General features: G+C 34.4%; 2 protein-coding genes and 1 non-coding gene across 3 annotated transcripts; 2 read left to right on the forward strand and 1 right to left on the reverse strand.

Annotated features, from left to right (window-relative positions):
- The first annotated feature begins 289 nt into the window (after nt 1-289).
- On the forward strand, nt 290-5,463 carry LOC107793783 (putative sodium/metabolite cotransporter BASS5, chloroplastic). The gene is made up of 8 exons (XM_016616222.2): nt 290-636; nt 1,668-1,753; nt 2,326-2,456; nt 3,069-3,262; nt 3,343-3,595; nt 3,679-3,932; nt 4,012-4,094; nt 5,022-5,463. Exons 1-8 carry the CDS (start codon nt 495-497, stop codon nt 5,094-5,096), a joined length of 1,218 nt encoding a protein of 405 aa, XP_016471708.1. The 5' UTR covers nt 290-494; the 3' UTR covers nt 5,097-5,463.
- An 845-nt stretch (nt 5,464-6,308) lies between these two features.
- On the forward strand, nt 6,309-11,546 carry LOC107793784 (uncharacterized). The gene is made up of 5 exons (XM_016616223.2): nt 6,309-6,680; nt 8,099-8,177; nt 10,198-10,266; nt 10,809-10,977; nt 11,060-11,546. Exons 1-4 carry the CDS (start codon nt 6,343-6,345, stop codon nt 10,914-10,916), a joined length of 594 nt encoding a protein of 197 aa, XP_016471709.1. The 5' UTR covers nt 6,309-6,342; the 3' UTR covers nt 10,917-10,977; nt 11,060-11,546.
- Nucleotides 11,547-11,765: 219 nt separating this feature from the next.
- On the reverse strand, nt 11,766-13,158 carry LOC107793782 (uncharacterized). The gene is made up of 2 exons (XR_012699507.1): nt 12,909-13,158; nt 11,766-12,170 (listed from the first exon to the last, which is right to left on the reverse strand). It is a non-coding gene; the product is annotated as an uncharacterized LOC107793782 (transcript).
- Nucleotides 13,159-19,796: the final 6,638 nt, after the last annotated feature.

Genomic DNA, 19,796 nt, shown 5'->3' on the forward strand with positions numbered 1-19,796 from the left:
CTCATATTATAGTTTAATTAGAGATCATATAAAGGCACCGTGTAAAGTGTTCTCGCCTTGATTTTACAAGTATTTATAAATCCATGTAACTCAAATAACTGTCTATCCTACCACTTAAAGTAAAAATAGCCGATGAATATATAATTCATATATTAGGTGTGTATAATTAATATGATCTATGTATATAACTAAAAAAAAATAAATAATTAATATGACCGTATAAAAATCGCTAAAAAAAAAATCAATACAGCACCTGAGAAATAAAAAACAAAATCTCCCCGCCGATTTCGGTTGCCCGCTTTCTGGTGTAGGTTGCTAGGGCCTAGGAGCTTTGGTCCCTAAATAGGGAGAGAAAAGAATTCTCCGTAGTCTTTCCATTTTTAGTAATCAACTCATTGATTTCTAAAATTGGGTCACTGAATCATATAATTAGACACCAAAAACTGTACAAAAATCCGCTTTACTTTGTCTGAAAATTAAGATTAAAAAGAAAAATGAGTCTCAATAGTAAATTTCTTCTTCAGCAGCAGCAGCAGTATCATCAAGGCTTCAAGATTCTGCATCAGAAATCTCTGCCTTGCTTTGACCAACACCCTTTTGTTTCTTTTCCCAAGAAATGGAAATGCTTCCACTCAGGTTTGTTAATTCAAGTACAAAATAAGAGATTTTATGATTATTTTTTTAGTCTCAAGTATAATTCTACTGGCCCTTTTTATGAATTAGTCCAATTATACTTGTAACTTGTAAGTAGAAAAAAGAACAAACGTTTATGATCTTTTATCAGTATCTAGTTTATTTCTACTGTCCCTTTTGAAGAATTTAATCCAATTATACTGTAAGTAGAAATTATTGCTTCCTTTTCACTGTTGCTGAGCTGATGGTCTTTCGGAAATAACATCTCGTACCTTCAAAAGGCAGGGTAAGGTACGCTACCCTCCCCAGACCCCACTTTTGGGACTTCACCTGGTTTTTTGTTGTTGTTGTTGTTTGACTTGTAAGTAGAAAAAAAGAAGACATTTTTATGATCTTTTTTTCAGTATCAAGTGTATTTCTACTGTCCTTTTTGATGAATTAGTTCAATTTGTACTTGGATTCTTGAAGGATACGATTGATTTAAAAACAAAAAAACAGATTTTTATGATCTTTTTTCAGTATCAAGTGTATTTCTACAGTCCCTTTTGATGAATTGGTGTAACTTATACCGGTGTTCTTGAAGGGGTACGATTAAAGGGGTTTTGATCAACTACGCAATCCACATTGGCAAGTGTTTTTGTATCCAATTGTAGTGTACTTTGATTAAAGTTTGAATCTTTTTTGCTTCTCAAGTTTAGTTAATAATGAGGTTAATTTCATGTATGGTCACTAAACTACGGTAAAAGGGTCCGGGGAAGGGCCGCACCCCAAGGGGTAATGATGTAGGCAGCCTAGGCTGATGCAAGTATCAGTAGTTGATTCCACGGTTCGAACCCGTAACCTATAGGTCACACGGAGGTAACTTTACCGTTATAGAGCTACAGTAAAGTCATAAAATTGTATTGGGTAAAATTTAGTTACTTTACTGATACATTGCTACAAAAAAATAGTTTTCTGACTTTACTATTATAGTGATCTTGGAATTAGCTCTTTTTGATGTACTCCTTACTTATAAATGTGATCTTTTTGTATAGGTGGTAATTCAAGACTGTTAATTAGTAGATGTATCTCAGAAAAGTTCTCTGATTCGCTTGGGCCTAGTGACTCTGAATCACTTGAGGTTTTCCTTTTGAACTTTTCAATCTTTCTACTCAAAGTTCAATTGTATGTTTCTGGCTTTGACTTGTATTTGTATGTGGAATAGAGCAATTAGAGACTTGTAATTTATTGGCAAAAACCATTTTTGGGTACGGGTGTGAATAACATTGTTTCTTTGAAATCTGAGCTTGATCGGTAATATTCTCTATTTATGTGTATTCTCTATTTATGTGTATAAAGTCCCAAATATGAGAAGCATTTGATTTAGAAAGCAAAATTTCTTGCTCCTTTAGCCACTTCATTTTCCATTAAGCTGATGTACTATCTCTTATTACTATAGAAGGTGAAGGTTTGGATTGTTTCAGTACTTCTCTTCTCTAACGCTTCTTTCTCTTGAACCTGTGAAGCTAAAAGGTCTGAATACCTCACATCTTTGTTCTTAAACCTAATTTGCGTGTCCCCATATTTTAGAAAAGGAAAAGAAAAACATAATAGGGTAAAGAAGGGTTTAAGTTGTTTTCTTGGATGTTTCGAAGCCCACCTCTGAATTGTGGGATTTGACTATCTTTAACAATAGAATTTGTGCTATTTCAGAATCTGAAACAAAAAGAGAACACTCTTTTGACAATTTTGAAGGGAGCAAACTCTTTTCTGCCCCACGTGGTTCTTGGTAGCACAATTTTGGCTCTTATATATCCACCTTCTTTTACGTGGTTTACCAACAGGTTTGTATATCATTCGATCGATGCCAATTTTCTAAATGATTTTGTTCTATCCACAAGTCTCTCATGTTATCTACTTTAAGCCTCGCTGAAAACAAGTGCCTTCCATGTATTAAAGACAAGGTTGCAGGAAGAAACTTATATAAATTTTGCCTGTTCAAATAATTAACGGCATTCTTGACGAAAAAGAAAATCTTTATAACGCTTGGTGAACATCTCATTGGTTGATCATATAATTTGACTTATCCTCATAAATGTATATTGAGACTTCTATGTCTGGCCAATTACCATTAGTTGTAACAAGAGGTGAGGTAGAGACCTGCGCGAGAGGTGAGAGTAATACCATCTTACATGAGAATCATGTTGAAAGTTTTCCATGAAAATATCTAATTTTGTACCCATTTAACACCTCTAGAAAAGGATGGAGGTATAGACTTGAATGCTGGAAAAAGTTCGTCTTTCAATATTGCACTCTCACATTGTCTAGCTAGGAAAGCTAGAGAGCCGTACTATGAGACGAAAAGTTGCAGAGCGTAAACCAAAGAGTCCAAATTGCTTAGTTTTTTTAACCTCATCTTTTAACCTCATAGTTACCATGTCGTTTACCGTTTCTAGGTACTATTCTCCTGCATTGGGGTTTTTAATGTTTGCAGTTGGAGTCAACTCAAGTGAAAAGGACTTTCTTGAAGCTTTCAAGAAACCAGCTGCAATTTTTGCTGGTTATATTGGTCAATTTGCTGTGAAGCCCCTGCTCGGGTATCTTTTCGGCACACTTGCAATGACCGTATTTGGTCTTCCAACTTCCTTAGGTAAAATCTCTGATTACTTTACCGGGAAAGAAAATAGCATGTTCAATGTTGGCTAAAGTTCTGTGAGCTGTGTATCACAGCTGCAGGGATTATGTTGACCTCATGTGTTAGCGGAGCACAGCTGTCAAATTACGCTACTTTTCTAACTGATCCACAAATGGCCCCTCTTAGTATAGTGATGACATCATTATCAACAGCTACTGCTGTTTTTGTCACCCCTATTTTATCGTTATTGCTTATTGGGAAAAAGTTGCCTGTGGATGTTAAGGGAATGGTTTCCAACATACTGCAGATTGTCGTTGCACCTGTTGCTGGTGGACTGCTTCTGAATAGGTAATGATGTTGTGAATACTCATTATGTGTATCCTTCTACAATCCGAACTTCACTCTTATGACTTTTGGTTTCGCTTCAACAGATTCTTTCCGCGGATTTGTAATGCAATTCGGCCGCTGTTGCCTCCACTATCAGTTTTTGTGACTGCTCTTTGTGTTGGAGCTCCGCTTGCTATTAACATAGAGTCTCTCGTATCCCCATCTGGAATGTCTGTTTTGTTGCTTATGATTGCATTTCATTTGTCGGCGTTCATCTTAGGTTATTTACTTTCCGGCATAGCATTCCACAAAGCACCAGACGTCAAACCTCTACAAAGAACGCTGTCATATGAAACAGGTTTGAAAGCTTACCTAATATTATCAACCTTCACTTATTGGATCTTGATTTATGTTGTCATTCTACGTCTCGTTTGCAGGCATGCAGAGCAGCCTTCTTGCCCTTGCTCTTGCAAATAAGTTTTTCCAAGATCCTCTTGTTGGTGTCCCTCCAGCTATATCAGTAAGTACACTATCGATTATATGAACTTCCGTATTGTAGAAGATAAAAAGGAGAGTTGATTTGGTAGTAGTGAAATTATAGTCTTTGGCCTAAGCTCTCTAATCAAAGTTCTAATTACTCAAAATTGCCTCGAAGGATTAGCTTTATATCTTTTCATCTTAATTATGATACAAGTACTGATACCAGAGGCGGATATAGGATGTAACTTGAGGAGCAAATGCCAATGCATCCATTCGTCTCTCGAAACACTGGGTTCGGTTCTCTTAATATACATCAACTCTAATGAACTTCCAGTATATATATATATATATATATATATATATATATATATATATAGTAACGAATCCACTACTTAAACACTAGGTCCACCCCATGGTTTATACAATTCTGAATTGGGTCATTTTTATGAAAGAGGTGGCTCATTTCTATGATGTTTAGTTTTAGGTTGACGGGACACCGGTACATCTATTTATGTGATATTAGGATTATCAGATAACAGCAAGTAAACGTCCTTAGTAGATGCAATTAGTAATCTGGTAAGTAAGGCAGGTTACTTGCTATAACAGGTAAAATGCACTAATAACGTATAAATTCTTTACACTATCAGTGTATAGAAGTTAAAGTCCTTAGTTTAACTCTCCACTGCATTAATTATTTGGTGAACATTAGTGACAAAAGGTTGAAGCTTGTAGTTTTAACATATGCTCACTTTTCCTTAGCTTGTTCTGAATACTTCTAGTCATTTCTTAGAACATCTCTTCTTTTTTTCTTTCCTTGAGCGGGGATCTATCGGAAAAAGTCTTTCTACCCTCAAGGTAGGGATAAGGTCTGCGTACACACTACTCTCCCCAGACCCCACTCGTGGGATTATACTGGGTTTGTTGTTGTTGTGTTTCTTAGAACGTCTGATTTGTACCCTTTTTGCAGGTTGTGATCATGTCATTAATGGGCTTCTCTCTAGTAATGCTGTGGGCTAAGAAGAAAGAAACTGTTATTGGGTGATATAAGATATTATACTTCTAAAAGTGATCTTAAACAGATTATCCACCAAGTTCGAACCGTGCACCAGCTGACCTTAGGGGATTTCTCGATTATCAGAAAAAAAGAGAAAAAAGAGGAGATCTTGAAAAAATCTCCGTCGTGAAAGTTCTTGTAGTGTCAAGAACCTTACAATTAAAAGATGGTATCATATCACCAAAATTTTATGTGGAATGTGTTTTTTCTCCTCATCATTCCATCTGTAATTTTTCAAGAAATGTGCTGCCCAAAAGGCTCTTTGTTGAAGATTTCAATTGCCATTGTATTACTTTTTGGACAAATGACCTGTATTATTAAGGGATTCATAAGCATACTGAGCTCACATTCATAGAAGTTTTAAGCTTCAGTTTGTGGTATTGTGATTCAGACATGGGTAAGTCTGCTTACACACTATCCTTCCCAGACTCTACTTGTGTGTTTATACTGAGTTTGTTATTGTTGTTAATTCTGTGGCATCTTTGTCATTTGACTGTCCCTTAATAAGTTAATATAGCGGCTTGTCGAGCATTTGACAAATTCACACCATCCATTTTAAATCGGATTTTTTCCCTGTATACACGAACAATCTAACACGTAGAAGTTCCTTTTCCTCTTTCCCTTAGTTTTGTATGGTTAACCGAACTCTTATTTTATAACTTAAATATAATTTTTAATTTACGTATGTGATTTTAAAAAAAATTACTTATAAAAAACGGTATACATGCAACACGCATATGTTAAAACTAGTAGATTCCTCTTACACACGAATTGTATGACACGATCTCCTCTAGTTTTGTCTGGTTAACCAGACTGTCTAGTGCGTAAACTCTTACTTTATAACTCAAACATAATTTTTAATATAATATTTATGTGATTTAAAAAAAAAATACTACTACTTATCGAAAAAGGTAAATGTGCAACATGTGTACGTTAAAACTACTAAGATAATAGTTTAATAGATGGATAAAGGAATTGGGTAGCTTTTAACAGATTAGGCCAAATTTAAATCAGTAATCCTAATTACAATTTACGTGGTCCAAAAATATTCTACTACTGCAAACTGTATTTATGTTTTTTTATTTTTTATTTTTAGTCGACTACTCATCAATTTAGTTTTTTTTTAAATGCTTACTCATAAGTCATAAAGGACATTTTTGTCATTTTATCTCTTATCTAAAACATCTTTACTCAAAATCCAACACTCCACTTAGTAGTCCTCAAACAAACAACAATGGCAGTTGCAACCTCATTATCTCTCTCAAAACTACACCTTCTTCCAAAACAAAAACAAACCCAATTGACCTTATCAACTCAAGCTCCAAACTTTCTCTTCTTTTCAAGAAAAAGAGCCCAATTCCCAGCACCCATTATCAGTATTCCATCTCAGAACTTGAAATATAATGCTGCCATTGTTTTGGGTGTCACTGGACTTGCTTTTACAGTGTTAAATGTGGGACCTGCCTCTGGTTCTGAATTAGCTTTAATGGGTTCTTCATTCCAATTTAATGAACCCTCAAATGCTCTCTCATTACACACTTGGGCTAGTCATGTTTCTAGTGTTGTTGAGTGGTAATTTCTCTTTTTCATTTTATGTGATTATATTTATCTTTCTGGCCCTATTTGTGGATATTGCTTGTTTTTTTTACTGTTCCTTTCATATCTCTTGAGCCGAGGGTCTTTCGGAAACAACCTCTCTATCTTGCAGGCAGGGCCAAGGTCTCCGTACACACTATCTCTCCAGACCCCGTCTACGTACACACTATCCTCTCCAGACCGCACATGTGGGATTTCACTGCGTTGTTGTTGTTGTTGTTGATATTTGTCTGAAAAGGAGTTTATGATTTTAATTTGATCCATATATTATTAGAGGCGGATCGAGATTTGGACTTTATGCGTTTGAGATTCTATCACCATTCATTTAATTTATTGGTCCGAAATTTATTATTTTACTAATTTATAAGTATTTAAAAGGAAATAGAGCCTTGGCATAACTGGTAAAGTTGTTGTCATGTGATCAGGAAGTCACGTGTTCGAGCCGTGAAAATAACCTCTTGCACAAATACAGGGTAAGGCTGTAGCTTAGTGCACCGGGCTGCCCTTTTAGTAAGTATTTAAACGCCTGTACAAGGTTTGAGCTAAAGCTACCGGGCTTAGAATACGCTGTAACATATGCTATGGATTCGCCCCCGATTAATATTATAGGTAAAATGTCCAAATTTACCCGTCTACTATTTGAATATCTTAATTTTAACCTCCATTATACTTTGGGGTCGTCGTACTCTTGACATTAGTAAATCGCCTCATGTTTGCCCTTGACTTTAAAGAAGCTCCCACATGAGTTAGTGAATTTAGTGTCTGAAAATACTTGAGGAAAAGTGTTTAATTTACTCCTCTACTTCCGACTGTTGTTTATAATTATTCTCCGTTACACTTAGCTCTGTTAGGGTCAAGGGCAAGTACAAGATAGTTTGCTAACGAGGTATGAATCATCTCAAAGTATAACGAAGAGTAAAATTAAGATATTTGTATAAAAGAGGGATAATTTCTACCCTTTTCCTATTAGTGCTAGTTAAAGAAAATAATAACTAATAGTTTAAAGATTAGTTTAATAGATAGTAAAATATTACATCAAATAGGTCTCCGTGTGACCTATAGGTTACGCGTTCGAGCCATGGAATCGGCCACTGATGCTTGCATTGGGGGTAGGCTGCCTACGTCACACCCTCTTGAGGTGCGGCCCTTTCCTGGACCTGCGTAAACGCAAGATGCTTCGTGCATCGGACTTCCCTTTTAAATTATTACATCATATATAAATTTGAATAATATAATGAATTTGAATTCTTGAAAATTGCGGTAATTGGGATAGGAGGAGTATTATAATGTGCAATGCACTTCCTCGCAGTATGGGGTTGGCGGGTTGATCTGTTCATATGTTCTTTTTTCTTTTGTGCTAAATGAAATGACTGATTATTTACTTTGTACAAAAGGGTAACTGCTATGGCTCTGGTTTGGCAATACGGGGAGAAATCAGGGTATGAATCTTGGAAGGGACTCTCCTGGGCTATGGTAAGTAATCTTGCTCATTCTTGTTTGTTTAATTTGCTCAAGTTCTGTTCTTTATGCCTGCAATATTGAATCTGCTTTATGTCAATGAGCTTCACATTAACTGTAAATACTTTTTGAAAATGACTTATCACATTGCGTGTCAAATTTCCGTTTGGTTGATGATGAATGCTATATTGGCCCTTCTCAATCTTTGTTTCAACTGTTGTTAAATGAGATGGCAGTTTAGTAGATTTGGCGTCGTAAATAGGCAGTTGAACTCAAAGTACTCCAGAAAGAACAGTCTTTGATATATTTTTGTTGCTCAAAAGACAAGAATTTTCATGCTATGTACTATATAGAACTTGAAAAAAAATAAGTTGGGCATATTCATATGTGAACTATGTAGAGTGAGTCAAAGCAGAACTACATGCAAAGCTTTGCGACATTGCACTCCTTGCTGTTATATAAGAGTCGCAGAACATCTGATCAGGGCCTATATGTGGTGCAATAGAAATGGCTGTTATGATTAAATAGTGTTCTTCTGGAAACACAGAACCGTTAAAGGCCAGTTCGGTGCACTAAGCTCCCGCTATGCGCGGGGTCTAGGAAAGGGCCGGACCACAAGGGTCTATTGTACACGGTCTTACCCTGCATTTCTGCAAGAGGCTGTTTCCACGGTTCGAACCGTGACCTCCTGGTCAAATGGCAGCAACTTTACCAGTTAAGCCAGAACTGTCTTTCCTATTAATTAAAAAATTGTGTTCTCTTATTTATATTCATATGTAAACTCTTTTCACTTGTTATAGTATGACCGTGCTAAGATGCTTTAGGCCTTTAAACTTCTTTTCTTTAATTTTCTCTTTGTGGATTGTGGTTGAGTTTAATCAATTAGCCGATCAGCATTTTATTACCAAAGAGTAATAAACACAAACAATAAGAGGCTGAAATGAATATGTTTAATGTCGCCCCTTATTGCAGTCAAATTATCATTCTTTGATGATTCTGATTATCTCCCACCAATCCATTTCCTCAATTCCACCGATCCCAAACCTTGCGGAGGATAGTAGTGTTCTGATTGATTCATGGATGACTCTTTGAGGGAGAAGTACGGGTGTTTATGAAGTCTTTTTTTCTTTATTTTATTATATTTTCCAATATTATCATCAGCCCAAAGCAACAATAACAACTATTCCTCAATTCCAAACAGGTCTGTCAACCAAGATACAAATTTAAACTTGTGGATTTTGGCCGACCTTAGTGACATTGCTCTCCATCCGTGAAATGCTTCATAGGGAGTGGTGGCAGAAAACATGTACATGTGATTCATATAGTTGGCAGCTATCCATGGAGTTTATAACTTTTCGCACTTTAGTTTTCCTTTTTCATTTTCTTACCTTTCCCATAAACATGGGCAACATAGTTCAAATGTCTAAATTTTGTTGATTTTTATTATTGATTTTCTTTTTAATAGTATGTAGTCAATGACAAGACAAAAAAAAGGTCATTCAAGAAGAGAGTTTTTCGGGTTGTCAAAATATATATTTTCTCAACAAAGTGATATTTTTTTGTTTGATTAGTCATGCTGAGTTATCACTTCATGTTTCTCTTCGATCATTTGGCATTTATCTCAGTATTCCTTTCTCCCCATCTCAGTATCTTCGTCCTTTGTTTTTGCGCAGTTGTTGGCTCGTAAATGATACTTATGAGTTAGGAATAGGCTTTAAATTTACAATTTTATATATATATATATATAAAGCTTATTTTCAATACTATTATTTTATTTTGGCATGATGATAATGAGTTGAGCTTAAAGAAAGAAATGAGGATTTATATTACCGACCCAACTTTGATTGGGACTGAGGCCTTGTTGTTGTTGTTGTTGGCTCGTAAATGATGTTTCTTATTTAATTGGTGAATTGGTCGCGCTGAATTATCACGTCATGATTCTCTTTGATCATTTTGCACTTATCTCCATTTCTTTTTTCCCCATCCTTGCGTCTTGTTGGCTCATAAGTGACTTCATTACGACTTTTTAATTTAGGTGCCCCTGCTCGGAGGAGCACTCTGCGCCTGCACTTGGCATTTCTTTTATAATTCGGAGTCTCTTGAGGTAAGTAGATGTAATTCTTTTCCTAGAACGAAAATTATGAACTTCTATTGGAATAATGATTGCAGTGACATTCAGCCGAGTATATAATATGACAGTTTGACTATCCTAATACGCAGCCTGGTTTAGATATAAGCCCCTTCATATTCTCTTGTGAATAATCTTTACAAAATATGTTAAGCCCTATGTAATCAGGTTAATGTTCTAATAGATTCCCAAGGAAGATGTTTGTTGATCTCGCCTAACCCATTCACTTGTAGGCAGAGGCGGATCCGAGATTTAAATTTTATGGTTTCAGATTCGCAATTCTACCACATCTCATCTAATTTAATGGGTTCAAAATTTATTATTTCTACATATCTAATGATTTTTTGGGCAAAAATACAGGATATGAGCGAAAACTATTGGTTCAGTTGAACTCATAGCTTCTACACTGGGCCTCTGCTTATAGGCTGTCGATAATATTTAGGCTTAAAATCTTGGGTAAAGCAGAACATTTTCTCTGTTATGGAGATATCACTTACGTTTCGTGCATGAATTTTCAGGTAGTAGTGGCTCTCCAAGCAGCTTTGACAGCAATTGGTAATGCCACAATGTGCTTTGCAGCATTCCGGATATACAGATTATCACAGAAGCAGTCAAAAGAGCTGTGAGCGTATAGCCGAGTGCAGTTTCTCCAGTCTCCTCATCGGATCAAATCTCTGCGTCTAACTGGTAACTTGTGCTGTTTACCTCTTATGCATTGTAGTGCTTAGGTAAACTATCCCTGAATTGTTTTCACTGGAAACAATAATAGGAAGAGGTAAATATGGCTCGTACTGAGACTACACGATGTGTAGAATGCGATGAAGTGGTGGGTTCATAGGAAGAACTAAGAAGTTTTCAGCAAGCTGATACCTTTGTGGACTGAGCTCTATCTCGGGAAGAAATCAGAAGCGGATCCAAGATTTGAATTTGATTGGTTCGTCCTTTAAGGGTCATAGACTGAACTTATGTGTACTTCACAATTAGCTTTGACAGATTTAAATCACATTTACTTTTTAAACTGTAAACATATTCGAGACAATAGCCCTGACTTTTAACACCAAATGCGCGGTGAAATGATTGAGATTTCTTCTTGAGTTCGTGAACTAAGAATGAAGAGTTTCTTAACGTGAAGGGTTTTACTCCCTAAATACGGAACTAGTATATATACATAAACTGGAACAGGTTGAGTATGTTAAAATTAAATTCCGACTTGTTTGGAATTGAAACATAATATTGTTTGTGTAAAATATCTTTTACACTGTGTCAATATAGATAAGTTAATCTGTCTATAAACATAGTGGTTTACAAAGATCATTAGTAGCATATATAGTTTGAATGAGACATATAGTAGACACATGGTAAATATTATTTGCCATCCATTTTTTCTCAATAATATAACAGTTATTATTAGCAGAACTTTTGTGAGAGAGAGAGACAGAGAGACAAAGAACATAAGCAAGAAAAGCTACAATAAATGAAGCAAGGGTTTTCTTCATATAGTTATAGAGGCGGAACCAGAACTGAGGTTTATGAATTCTAAAATTGATATCAAACTCATAGCTCGTCTTAGTTACAGAGTTTAAGCAAAAGCTATTGGTTCGTCCTAACCAGTAGCTAATACTCTAGCTCCGCCACTAATTCTTCATTGATATGGTTGTTTATGACGAAGAAGCAGATTAAGGCCGGTGGCGGAAATTCGATCCAACTGAGAAAATTTCTTCTGAATTTCAGACATTAAAGCAATGTTTTCTTGGTGAAGGAGGTTGGCTTTCTTCCTTAATTTCTCATTTTCTTCTAATATGCTCATGTTTTCCATGTACAGCTTCAAGTTTCTCAATTCCATATCCTTCCCTGCTGCCTTTTCCTCACTTTTCTTCCTCCTAAAAAGCCAAAATACTTTTGATCATGTAATAAATAAAGAGTTTAACTAATAAAGGGGCAGCTCAATGCACAAATTATCCCGCGTCGTTTATGCCGACCCCCGCTACAAAGGGTGTGATGTAGACAGCCTACCCGACAATCTGGGTCACTTAGATAACTTTTAGAGTTTTAATTTTATGTACTGATGGTGCAAAAATAATATTCAAACAATCAGGTCGTTTATAAGGTAATTACAAATGAATCTCTATAATAATCATTAATTGGTAACATAATAAAATGGTAGCCAGCTAACCTGCTATCATAGTATGAAACTGTCGATAGTATAAAAAAAAATTATATTGTCAGTGGATATAACTTAAATCTGAACTTTTATAGCAAGCATGAACTGATAACTTGCAAAACACGGTAAATTATTAAATTACAATGATAGTGTAAAATTTATTTACGTTGTTAGTGTCTCTATAAATTATACGCATAGAGAAAGCAACAAGAAAGTCACACCTCAGAAGCAGTGGCGGAACTAGCTGTGCGGAAGGGGGTTCAGCCGAACCCTCTTCGCCGAAAATTACAGTGTATATAAGGTCAAATTTTTTTCATGTAAATATATTAGATATTGAATTCTCTTAGTTTCTTCGCGTGTTTACCTTTTTTAATTTTGAACCCCCTTGGTGAAAATTCTGCTTCCGCCACTGCTCAAAAGAAAAAAGAAAGGAATAGTATAAACTGTGTAAAGTTACCTATGAACTTGGATTCTGGAGCGCTTTGGTTTTTGTTTCTGGCCAGAAATGTAAAGGATACGTGATGCATTCAATTCTGAAGAACTGATACACATTTCTCTCTGTGTGTGGTTTTCTTATATATACTTCTTCAGTTTTTCTTCTGTTTTAATTACTTGAGAGAAGAGTAAGAAGAAGTTTCGAATAAGGAAATGAAATGAAGATTTGAGAGAAATGTGAAGGTAATGAGATCCTATAAATAGGTGGACCTTGTTGTTATTTCGCGTGTACAAGGAAGATGAGATGATCATACAGTTTCAAGATAATATTAGAGTAAACAATGAGGACGGACTTATAATTTAAACTTAATGAATTCGAACTCTGAGAATTTTTAGCCTGAACGTATTATGCATTTTTAAAATTACGAGTTCTAATTAATTTTAATATTTGTTTCTATGATGCATCCTCATCTGAATAGAGGTCATCGGTTCAGGTCTTACCGACCCTTATTATCAAAAAAATATTTTACGTGCTTGATTTACGAAAATATTTTAACTCACTTATAAGAGAATGTGATGTTATTGATCACATAATTTATAAGTAAATAAAAGTGTAATCTCTTTAATTATTTAAATTTTTTAAATAAGATGGTTATACAATTTAAGAGAAAGTAATTTATGAGATAGAAAGATAAAAAGAAAGAGAGAGGCTAATATTTTCAAGTATGGTAATGATGACAAGAGGACTCATGATTACTAACTCCATATATTTCCGTGAAGAAAATGCCTAAGAAAAGGAAATGTCTCTAATGCCTTACAACTTATTATTATAATCTATAATCTTCTCTTTTGCTTACATCAGTTTTAGGAGTTTGGAGAAAATTCCCCAAAAAAACAACAAACACAAAATAGTATTATTGACTTATTGAGGTTGTTTGTTATATTCAGATGGAGAAATTCATTCACATATCATCTTCACCTATTATTTTTGTATCTTTTTACTGTTTTACTATTCGGTTACATGTTTATTGGGTGTGAGAATAAAATCCCACATTGGTAGCTGGAAAAATTAAAATCTTCATATAAGATGTAGGAATCTCTTAATAGTGTGAGACTTTTAAAAAAAATTGTGCGGGCTAGTCCAAAGCAGACAATATCACAAAATATTAAGAGTATCGTCTTTGGGCGACTTGAGCCCGACAACTTGTATCAGAGGCCAAATTTGATATCACGAGTATGGCTAGTAGAGTGAAGGTGTGGGGCTCAATTTGCTTACCCTTAAGAGCTTGGAGACACGCACACCACAAGAAGCTAGTTGGGAATTGCAATTGCCATAAACACTCTGATGATGTGGGTGGCATACGATCAGAGACAGACCCAATGCCTAGAGGGGTCACCGGCACCCATGAAGTTCGACAAAAATTCTATGTATACATATATATGTCGTTAGAAAATAGTGATATATTAGTAGTGGGCACCCTACATACAAAGTAGATTTTGGTTGAATCCAAAAGTGCACCCCCTACCTTCAAATCCTGGGTCCGCCTCTGCATATGGCAAATCTCGAAAATTGACCCACATATCGTGATAATTGACCACGTGGAACTTAGCGAGGAGGAGACCTGTGGATCGTGATGATGGGCCACATAGAAATTAGTTCGAGGGAAAGATTGTTGGATGTGAGAACATAGCCTCACATTGGTAGCTAAAAAGATTGAGAGCCTATCATATTTTTGAACCCCATTTGTCACAATAGTAGATGCTTCTCTCATGTCAAATATATATGTATATACAAGAATTTTGACCTAAATACACTATAATTTTATGATGAAGGAGATTTGAATGAACCAAGGCCGGTTAGGGGAGCAGAAAAGGGTTTATCCGAATTCTCTTTGCCGAGAAATTCTATTGTGTATATAAAGTTAATTTTTTAATTTATGTATGCTAAATGTTGGTGAATTCCCTTGGCTATTTTGCTTGTTTAATTTTTTATTTTTTAATCTCCTTTAATGAAAACCCTACTACTTCTACTGTGTTGTACCTCTTCTACCAATATTGCTCCGTCCCTGATTATTGTATTAATGCACTTAATTAGTCACTGAGGATTAGATTTGTCAGTATTTAATTAGGCTGAAATACCTTTGATAAAATTTTAAGGAATTATTAGTAAATAATGCTTATATTTTGGTTTTCAAAAACATTAATTCTGCATCTGAGCAAAGACATCAATTTAGCAAAGGACCTTGTACGAGGCATTAGATCTTAGATAAATGAACGAAGATATCAATGTACAAATAACAGTACGAAATAATCAATTATATTCCTTTTTTCCTTTTAAAACATTTTAAGTTTTTTACCTAGGTAGAATTACACCAATCAACATGGTAGAAAAGCTTAGTGTACTTTGAATATGTCATTGTCCAATTTAAGTTGAAGCTTAACTAAAAGTGCAGCTGCGATGATTATTAAAAGTTTGCATGGATAATTATTATTCAATTAAAGAATCTAATTAGTCACAACTTACGAGCTAATCAATTGAATATGTCAATATCAACACGAGGGACCTTTGTTTTAGTCCTTTAAGCTTTAGTCTTAAACTTTAGGGATTAATTGTGAACCATTTATTGATCTATTCCTCGCTTTGAGACTTTTATTACTCTTTTTCAAATTTGGACCATTGAATAGGAAAAAAGAAGCACTTAACGTGCATTTCCTTCTCTATCATTTTCTCTTTTGTTGTGATCAAATCCAATATCCCCCCATCATAATTTGCTTGAACACAAATATCTAAGAGCAAATTCAATTTTGAGTTTGACTTTTATAAATTGACAACGATTGAACCTATATAGAACCATGTGCTTAAGAGGGCGTGGATACTTTTGCGGCCATATATTTTTTCCCGTTCTACCTCCTTTTGCAATAGTGATCTATCTCGACAATTTCACCCGCGAGCTATACATTTTAATCAGTCTTTACCTAGTAAGATATGTGTAGTTGTTCTCCCTTTGTTTGCCTTTCTCAGTAGGAAATTGCAAGTTTCCAATTTCAAAGAAAAAATTAAAAGAATCCGCATACTATCCGATTATCCAAATGATTAACTCAAGTAATTAATTTTTATAAAAAGAAAAATTGTATACCCTGAAAATAAGGCAAATTACCATGTTACAACAGACCAAAATATACTAATATAAATGTGAAATTCTTTGTACTGTAAATAGGTAAATCCTTTAATATTTAGGACCCTACATAAGCCCTTTGTCCTCTAGCCATTCAATTTGTATTTGATGTAAAAATAGCACGGGCTAGCCAGTTTTCGGGTTAGTAATTTAAAAATAGTCAGCGTTTGCAAAGTCATTGAAAAATAGACACTATTTTGCTGCAACACGAACCGGTCAAACATAATATACTGGAGATTGATGCACCTGTGTATGAACTTTCAACATATTATGCTGGAACTCCAACACGTGGAAAGTTCCAGCATAATATACTGGAGATTGGAGCACCTGTGTAGGAACTTTCAGCATATTATGCTGGACCGGTATATTATACTGGAACTCCAGTATATTATGCTGGAATATGTTCCGGATTTTGAACAGTGTTTTCGTTCAAATTTATCTTTACATGAAAAGTGGCTAAAATTTCGATTACTTTTGAAACTCTGACTATTTTTTAATTACCACTTGTAAATCTGGCTATTTTTAAATTTCTTCCCATATTTGATGGCAAGGTTATGATTAGCAAGGGTCCATAATCCTGCTCGTACTATTAGGTCCAAAGAGAAAAATCTAAAACTTGAATTATTTTTTTTGAGATATATGTATAGACGAAATTAAATTCCTACATTGTGTTGAGGTTCTATGGAAAAACTTCCTTTACAAGTCTATATGCACTTGATTGAGCTTGTATCTTTATCGAGTACTCTTAGAACAATGACATGCACTTGATATCCCAAATATTCTTTTAATTATTACAAAATCTGGATTTTTAAAATTCATCAAAAAAAAAGTATCTGATACTACTACTCCATATTGGTTATAAATAATGGACAAGCAAGCATACCTAAAGTATGTAACTGAATTCGAATATCAATTTATAATTGTTATTGTTAAATTATTTGTTCAGAACAACGGTAAAGTTGTCCGGGGTGATCTATAACTTATAAGTCATGGGTTCAAGTTAGAGGCGAACCTAAGATTTGAAGGTTGTGGATGCACTTTGCATTCAACTAAAATCTGCTTTGTATATAGGGTACAACTACTATCACTATTTTGTAAAAACATATACATATATACATTGAATTTTTGTCGAACTTTATAGATGCTGGTGAGCTCTCTGTTTACAATATAGGTCTGCCTCTGGTTCGAGCCATGGAACCAACCAATAACGCTTGCATCGGTAGGCTACCTGCATCATACTCTTATTAGAGTATTAGGTGCATCTCTTCCCGGATCCTACATGAACGCAGAATGCTTCGTGTATTGGGTTGTCCTTTTTTATATTTAAATTATATGATTGATGTAAAAATCTAGTGCTCATAAATATTTTCCATTCCAATAATATTAATTAGTAATGTGATAGAACTAAGTTGAATAATGAGCATAACACGGTACGGGAACCTTGGCGTAACTGGTAAAGTTGTTGTCATGTGACTAGGATGTCGCAGGTTTAAGCCGTGAAAACAATCTCATACAGAAATGGAGGGTAAGATTGTGTACAATAGATCCTTATGATCCGGTCGTTCCCTGAACCTCGCACATCACGAGAGCTTTGTGCACCGGATTATATGTAATCAAATAATGGTATTTTGAATAGTAGCATATATAGCCACTCAAAAAACTTCACTTATTCTATCTTTTACTACTGCCAACTACACACTATCGCAATGTACATATAATGAGAAAATGGACCAATTTATTGTCTAAAAGGAGTATCTTTTATTGTCAACTGGGAAATGAATTTTGCTTTTTGCCATGTCCTGCTCCATTCTCAAGTGTACTTCAACAACCAAAAGTTTAAAAAGAATCAAGATTACATTTATTAAAAAAGAGAAAAGGGGTGACTTCCTCTGTCAAATTAGAGTTATATATACACCAATAACATCACATGCACAAACAATCATGTTAGCCTATGCATTTACTCCCTTCATCCCAAATTATCTCTTGTGTTCTTTATTTTTGAGATTCAAACACTACTAAAAAAAAAAAATAGGAATTAGCGACGGACAAATTATATAGCTAAACAGAAAAATCTGTCGCTAATCTGATTTAACAACGAATTAATGACAGTTATCAAAAAAATTGTTAGCTACGAGCGATTTACTAACATATTAGAGTTAAAATTTGTAGTTAATTCCGGATTTTTTTTGTAGTGAATTAAATTATGTTAACTTTGACAAATAATATATGTTGAATTTTTACATATCTGTATTGAATGAGTTGTGTGTTTATAGCCTAAAGCTACAATATTCGCCCCTGTATTCAAACTGTAAATAATGATGTCTATATATACAATGATTCTTGTAAAGACGATCACTTATAAGCTATATTAATGTATATAGATGCAAGTCACTTGGCCCACTTTATGTTGAACAATTTTTCGTTATTTATTAAAAACAATTCAAAATGCACCACACATGTATATATTGGCCAATTGATGTTTTATTCATAAAAAAATAGATTTGATCTCGGCAAAAAATAGAAAGCTAAGCATATTAAAGGTAATTTTATGAAATTTCACTTATACCTTAGATATAAAGTGAGGTTTACAAAGATAAGTTATCCCGTCTGAGTTAACTGATTAAAAAATAGCTAACAAGCACCACGTGATGAGAATTACTTTTAGATTTTAAAGCTCATTTTATAAATTAGTAGCTACGTGTTTGGAGAGACGTCCTAAAGTTAATAATAAGCTAAAATATATTTTGCAAGTAATAAAGAACTAAATTAAGAACATGTTTGGCTAAATTTTTAAAAATTCCACATTTTAAGAAGCACTTTATCAAAATACCTTTTCAGAAGATGAATTCTAGTATGTTTGGCCGAGCTTCTTTTTGGCCAGAAGAGTTTTTTTTTCTATAATTAAGGTGTTTGACCAAGCTTTTAGAAGGAAAAAATACTTTTGAGTAGAGGCAGAAGCAGTTTTTGAGGAGCATAAAAAATAACTTTTCCCCCAAAATTTCTTTTTCGAAAATTACTTTACACTAAAAGTACTTTTTAAAAATTTCATCAAACACTAGTTATTGTTCAAAAGTACTTTTTGAATTATTCAAACACAAGTTGGTTCTTATCAAAAGTTAAAAATTACTTTTTAAAAAAAATACTTTTAAAAATAAGTAAATTTTAGAAATTTGGCCAAACAGGCTATAAGTAGTAGTGGTGGTTCTATCTGAAGTAGTCTTCTTCAGGCTAAAATCTAAATTTTTGAAAGAATTGAGTAGGCTTTAAATAACACGTGTAAAAGCGGTTCCCTGGTGCAAATCTTACCTTTTCTTTAGCGGGCTGAGTAGTTTGGACCAGGCTTGATATCATTAAAGCCCAAGAAGCCCATCCACGACAGATTACATAAAATTGGCCCAATTGAAATGTTACGATTGTTTTTTGGGAAATTACCAGTTATGTCTATTTATAAGTAGTTCATTACCAAAATTGATCAATTCATAAAATATTATAAATATTAGCCAAATATTACTAATATTAGACAATTAGCTATTTGTAGCAAAAAAAGGTCAAATTATTGCTTTCTTTTGAGTGAGTGTTATTAGAATAGATTGGGTGCATCTTAAGGAGCTTGAATCTCAGGTTTTGGGATGATTTAGTGAAGTTTTGAGGTGGTTTGAATTGAAAATTCGAAGTAAAAACTGAGCATGAAAAAAATGATATGTGTATCATTTGTGTATCACATATGTATCATA

The sequence above is a fragment of the Nicotiana tabacum genome, chromosome 15 (genome assembly GCF_000715075.1).
Source record: "Nicotiana tabacum cultivar K326 chromosome 15, ASM71507v2, whole genome shotgun sequence".
Lineage (NCBI taxonomy): Eukaryota > Viridiplantae > Streptophyta > Magnoliopsida > Solanales > Solanaceae > Nicotiana > Nicotiana tabacum.